This window comes from Trichosurus vulpecula, chromosome 7 (assembly GCF_011100635.1).
Source record: "Trichosurus vulpecula isolate mTriVul1 chromosome 7, mTriVul1.pri, whole genome shotgun sequence".
In the NCBI taxonomy this organism is placed as follows: Eukaryota; Metazoa; Chordata; class Mammalia; order Diprotodontia; family Phalangeridae; genus Trichosurus; species Trichosurus vulpecula.
The window spans coordinates 101,850,761-101,856,760 of NC_050579.1; the positions used below are offsets into that span (position 1 = coordinate 101,850,761).

Consider the following 6,000-nt stretch of genomic DNA (forward strand, 5'->3'; position numbering starts at 1 on the left):
ATTGTCTACTAGATGCTTCTTTGCTGCCTACAATGTCCATATCTACCTCATCCTTAAAAAAAAAAAAACCCTCGCTTGAATCAAACCTGCCAGCTATAATCCTATATTTCTGTTTTCTTCACTGTGGAAGCTCACTTCACCCATGGATTATTTCTTACATTGGAAACTTCCCACTTCTGAGGGCTCACCTTCTAATTGGCTGATTCCTCCCAGAATCACCAATTCAAGGAGGAGGTCCAGATCAAAGATGTCTTCATCTCTCCCCAGGTTGTACTGCGCATTCATCTCCTCAAGACTTTCTTTGTGTCTGGTGCATTCTACCTCCTTCCTCTCCTTTTAACTTCCTTTTATGTGTTGTTTTCACACATTATTAGAACATAAACTCCTTGAAGATAGGGACTCTTTCTGCCTCTGTTTGTATTCCAGTGGCTCAGCACAGTGCCTGACACATAGTAAGCAATTAATAAATGCTTATTGATTGATTGACTTGACTGCTGGACTCTGCTCTCTTTATCAGCTCACCTCCTTGAGAAAGTCTTCTATAGTAGGGTGGGTGCCTTCACTTCCTCTTTATCAGCTGTCTTAGATTCAATTCTCATTCTATGCAGATGATTTCTATACATATATATCCAATATTAGTCTTTTCTTTTGAGCTCCTGGCAATCTCCAATTGCCTTTTGCACATCTTGAACTAAATATCCTATAGGTGTCTCAAACTCAACATATCTAAAAGAGAACTCATTATCTTTCACTACAACAACACTCCCCATTTCTGAACTTATTTATTGATGTTGAGGGCACCCCTATTCTTCAGGTTACTCCCGTAGCCTTGGTGTCATCTTTGGTGCCATCCACATATCCATCAGGTTGCCAAATCTTCTACCTTTCCAACACCTCTGGTTTGTGTTTCCTTATCTCCAATTAAGTAATTACCACCGTAGTTCAGTCCCTCATCACCTCACACCTGATATACTGAAATAGCCTCCTGGTTTGACTCCCTGCCTTAAGTCTCTCCCCACTCCATGCTATTGTTCACTCAGCTGCTAAAGGGATTTTCCTATAACAAGAAAAATCATGATACCCCATTCTCACCTGATTCCCCTCAATAAACTCCAGTGACTCCCAATCATCTTCCAGATCAAATAGAAAGTCCTCTCTTTGGCATTTAAAGTCCTTCACAATTCAGGCCCTTCCTGCCTTTCCAGTCTTACATTTTACTTCCCTCCACAAATTCTATTTCTGTTCATTTCCACTGGCCTGCTTACTATTCTTTACACAAAGTACTCCATCTCCTTTCTTTTTTTTAAAGATTTTTAAAATTTCAAACTTACATACTAAAACTTAAATCACATTAAGAAAAGAAAAAAAGAAATATTATAACTGAAACAGAATAAGAAAAGAAGAAAAAGCATTGCCAAATGCACAGAGAATGTGAGGATTCAAAATATACAACAATAAATTTCCATTTCAAGAAAACCTATAAAAGAAATACTAGTGCATTGTGTTCAGAGCTGTCCATCTCTGCTTCCTCATAAGTTTTCTTTTGTTCTCTGCTGTGCACTCCATCTCCTTTGTCCATGCGTTCACACTGTCTGTGCCTCAAAGCTATGTCCTCACCTTTACCTCTTTAATTTCCCTGATTCTCTTCAAGATTCAGCTCAAATCTCACTTCCTGAATGAAGCCTTTCCCAGGTTCCCCAGATCTAAATGCCTTGTCTTCTGAGATTACCTTCCAACTACTCTGTATATGTCTTTTCTATATGGAGTTCTCTTCATGTTACCTCCCTGATTAGAAGTGGATTCTTTGAGGGCTGGAGCCATTTTTGGTTTTCCCTTTTATTCTTAGCACTGTGCTTGGCACATAGTAAGTATTTAGTAAATGCTAGTTGATTGATGAAAGAGTAATTTTTCAAAGGACTAATCCTGCCTCTTTGGATTCTATGGAAAACATGACTTAATTTTTAATTTTTATTTTTTCTTCTTTGCCAGTGTAAAGAACATGACTTAGCCATGATTAACCAGTTGTTGGAGGATCCAAAGCTGACGGCCAAGAAGTACAGAGAATGGAAGAGCACAAACAGCTTGTTGGTTCAGGAGATCTATCAACAGCAGAGTGCAAAGACTTCCACGGAAGGGCCTTACCTGGAGCCTGAGGGACAACCTTCGTTTACCCATGTTGAAAGTTCTATTTGAGATCAAGCCAGAACTCTCTCCCTACCTTGTTTTATCCTCAGCAACCCTTTAAGCTGCTACAAAATCTTACATTTTCCTTAAAAGGAGACCTAAAAACTTTTTCCCAGAACCTCAGATCTGGCCTGATAAGGCGACTTCACTGGAAGCAAATTAGCTAACGCATGGAATCGCTTGTTTAAATGACCATGTATCCAATTGAATCAATCAATTTAATTCAGTTACATATGATTGAAGACCTTCTATATATGAGGTGCTATGAGAGGTGAGGAAGTGAGGAGGGGGTGGGACAAGAGATTCATGCTATATGATCTGCTTTCAAGGAACATACAACAACAATCTGTGGAATAGAGAAGGGATTCACTCACGAGTGATTTTGATAATTTCATGATTCAATCCCTCGGTAACAGGAAGAGAATGTAAAAAAGAATCTATCTGATTGGTTTTTCGTCTTTCCCATGACACTGTTAAATGGGAGGAATGCAGTATAAATGCTTTTTTTTTGTTGTTGCTATTTAATTCCGAATCTTGTCTTTGGGGTTGCAGATCACCAATCTCATTTCCACATCCACTTAAAGGGAATACATTGGCATTTAAAAAAAAAAGAAAAACTCAGGAGAGAGCTATTCCATGGGAGCAATGTTCTATCATTTGTGGACTCAAAGGACTACTTGACATTTTCAAATTTCACACTGGTTGGGGGAATTCTACAGCACGTGGAGGGATGTTGCTTGTGCCACTTGGGGACATCTGTTTTCTGACTTTTTTTCATCAACTGCAGGACTTAAACATGCATTGGGAAAGGTGTGTCTGCTGCCTGTAGACTTGACTATGGTACAACTACAGGATTTGTATTTGTGTCCAGGTGTTCTTGGATCCACACAGCAAGGATATTTCTGGCACCTGAAGGTTTTCAATTTCTTTATTCAAAGGAATGAAAAAAAATTGAGGAAATTCATAATTGTTTTTATTTTTGTAAGGTTATCTGTCACTTTATGGCCCATGTGAATATATAGCTATGTACATATAAATATGTATATGTTTGTTATTTAAGTCTATTTATAGAAGTCCAGATTTATCAGTGTTAATAAGATCATGCTATTTTTCCCTTATTGAATTGCCTACATGTTCTAAGTAGACATGTTTTTTAATTTGGGAAAAAATGGGGATACTAGTGAGTTGTTTCATTCTGCTGTGTCAACTGAAGTTGGGAGTATTTTCAGGAAACCCATAGGATATATAGGGGGACATGCCATATATGTTGTTTGGTTCCTCTATCCTCCATTGTAGCAATATAGTATAATGGAAAGCACACTGTACCAGGAAATGGAAGATCCGGATTAAGGATATGGCTCTATCATTTATTAGCCATGGAATCTCAGCCAAGTCACTTGTCTTCCCTGAGCCTCTGTTTTCCCATCTATAGAATGGAGCCAAGAATAGTGGACTAGACAGTCCCTTCCAGCTTTAACATTCCCTGATTCTCTTTCCCTATTCATGTAGTGACATTCACAGAATCATAGAACCTAAGGGGTAGAAGGGACCTCAGAGAAGCTCTAGTCTGAACCCACACCTGAACAAGAATCTTTTCTATGATATAGCTGGCAAGGCATTACCTCACCTTTTCCTAAAGACATCCAGTGATGGGATACCAACCACTCCCTGAAAAACAGCCCATTCTATGTTGGAAGAGTTCTAGTGATTAGGCAGTTTTACATCGCACAAGGCTGCCCATCTCTTTTTAATCTCATCCATTTCTCCTGGTTCTGGCCTTAGGGACCAAACACAAAAACTCTTAATACCTCATTCATTTGATATCCCTTCACACATTTGAAGAGAGATGCCAGCTATTTGTAAAACAAATCAAAATTTAGTTTAAAATTATTTAAATTGGGATATTTTGGCCAGAGAGGTCTTAGAGTTCATGATATTTTCATATAACCTTGTCATTAAAAAAAAGGAATTCTATGTTTTGCTTTATTGTAAGGAACCTCTTCCTTTGATCAGGTCTCTCTCACATTGCTAAGAATATTCATACATACATACATATATATGTATATATACACACTATGAATATATATTTATAATTGCATTGGTTGTAATTATAGTCATATTATATATGTACATATGTGTATATAAACTTTGTATATATTTACGATTATATATTTCTGTGCATATACAAACACACATGTAGTCAAATGCCAAACAGATGCAAATACTCCTGGAATAGCATTCTGATTAAGATGTGTTAGTAATCCTAGCACTCCTTGTTAAAGATGAACTTGGTTTATCAGAGGAACAAGATGAAGAAAGAAGCTGTTTGATTCAGGAATTATCTAATCGCTGTTCACTAGGACAACAGCCAGGGCTCGCTTTGGTCTTACATCAAGCAGACCATTGAAATGGCACATTCTATTTCACAACCTAAACATTAAAAATGTAAGGAAACCCCTAACCTGCACCTATTGGTTAAATGCAAATATCCAATCAATTAAAACAACTTCAGGCTCCATGAGGTTTAATGTGGTCAGCTTTAAGGATGAAGCAATCTTATTGTGAAAAGGAAAGGAAAGGCAAAAAGAGCACCTCTGTAAAGTACAGTTAGGGTAATAGAAACGACACTAGCATGAGAAATGCTTGTTCTGTCATGTAGATAAATTTCTATGTCTCACTGTAGGCTTTTGATAATAAATAAGTGCTACGAGGCAGCCCCAGTGACCTTTAGCTGCATACTCTAATACCACTATTGAAATTGAAGAGAGAGCCAAACCTTTCAAAGATTTTCAAAAGTCATCTGTGATACAGCCCTATAAAGAATTTTGATAACATCCATTAGGGGTCAAGGCGGTTGTGTCAATATCCCACCTGAAAATTGAAATTCCACATGTTAAGTCCTGCCCTTGTGTCTATCTAGACTAGGGTGGTGGTGGTTGGGGGAATGTGTGGAACTAGACCCAAGGAGTCAACTAAGTGTCATTGGTTGTAATTCTGAGAATTATTACAAATGGACACTAATTCTTACTAATATTTGAAGCTTTCTTTGTTGTAGAAAGGAGTTATCCATAGGCATTACTCTTTACAAACTTTTTTTTTAAAAAAGCATCACGTGATGCTTAAAAAAGTTGTCATCATGTGATGACTGATGGATAGCTCAGGTACTCTCACTGATATCCTGTAATGTCAAGGGGACATAAGGAAGGCCCTCAGGCTGTAGGGTGGATCTCCTGCAGTGAATTTAGGAAAGGACATGGAAAAGGATATCTACAGGATGGATAGGCATGGATTAAGAGAATACCCAAATCAGTGAGATTACTGATCAAGTGGAGGAGAATAAAGCCAGCATACTGTTGCCCCCTTTCTTTTGAAGTTTGGGTAATGTTGGAAATAGATCTGCAAAGTTGAAAACCTTGTCCTGTCCCAGGTAATGGTAGCTTTGCATTACTGAATATAGGAGGCATCTGACCAAGAGTCAATCTAATAAAGTTGTTATGTAAGGCCTTATTTCTGGCTCTCCAGATAGCTCCCTGAGGAAAGCGTGGAAATTTCTTCATCTGGTGTATAAGAAGGCTGATGGAGGTGAATATGTTTGTATTTCTTCAAAAAACTGCTATAGTTACTTGTAACACCATCAATGGTCCAACTTCTTTTAGGAGTGTTTGTAGAAGTTTGCTCAAGTTAGGTCACTGTGGGTTAAAGGATAAATGGAAAACAGCATATTTTTAGAATTTAGGTCCTCGTGTATCCCATAACTAACCAAAACCAGTGATTCAGAGTAATCATGGTGCAGAACTTTCCTTTGGTAGGTGAGGT

General features: G+C 38.0%; 1 protein-coding gene across 3 annotated transcripts in view; it reads left to right on the forward strand.

The window, feature by feature from the left end:
• Positions 1-4,225, forward strand: part of IPCEF1 (interaction protein for cytohesin exchange factors 1) — a 138,210-nt gene extending 133,985 nt beyond the window's left edge. For all 3 annotated transcript variants that reach the window (XM_036766661.1, XM_036766662.1, XM_036766664.1), the window contains one exon: positions 1,990-4,225. In XM_036766661.1, coding sequence (XP_036622556.1) covers positions 1,990-2,193 — 204 coding nt within the window. In that variant the 3' untranslated portion in view covers positions 2,194-4,225. The remainder of the gene's footprint in view (positions 1-1,989) is intronic.
• The last annotated feature ends 1,775 nt before the right edge of the window (positions 4,226-6,000 follow it).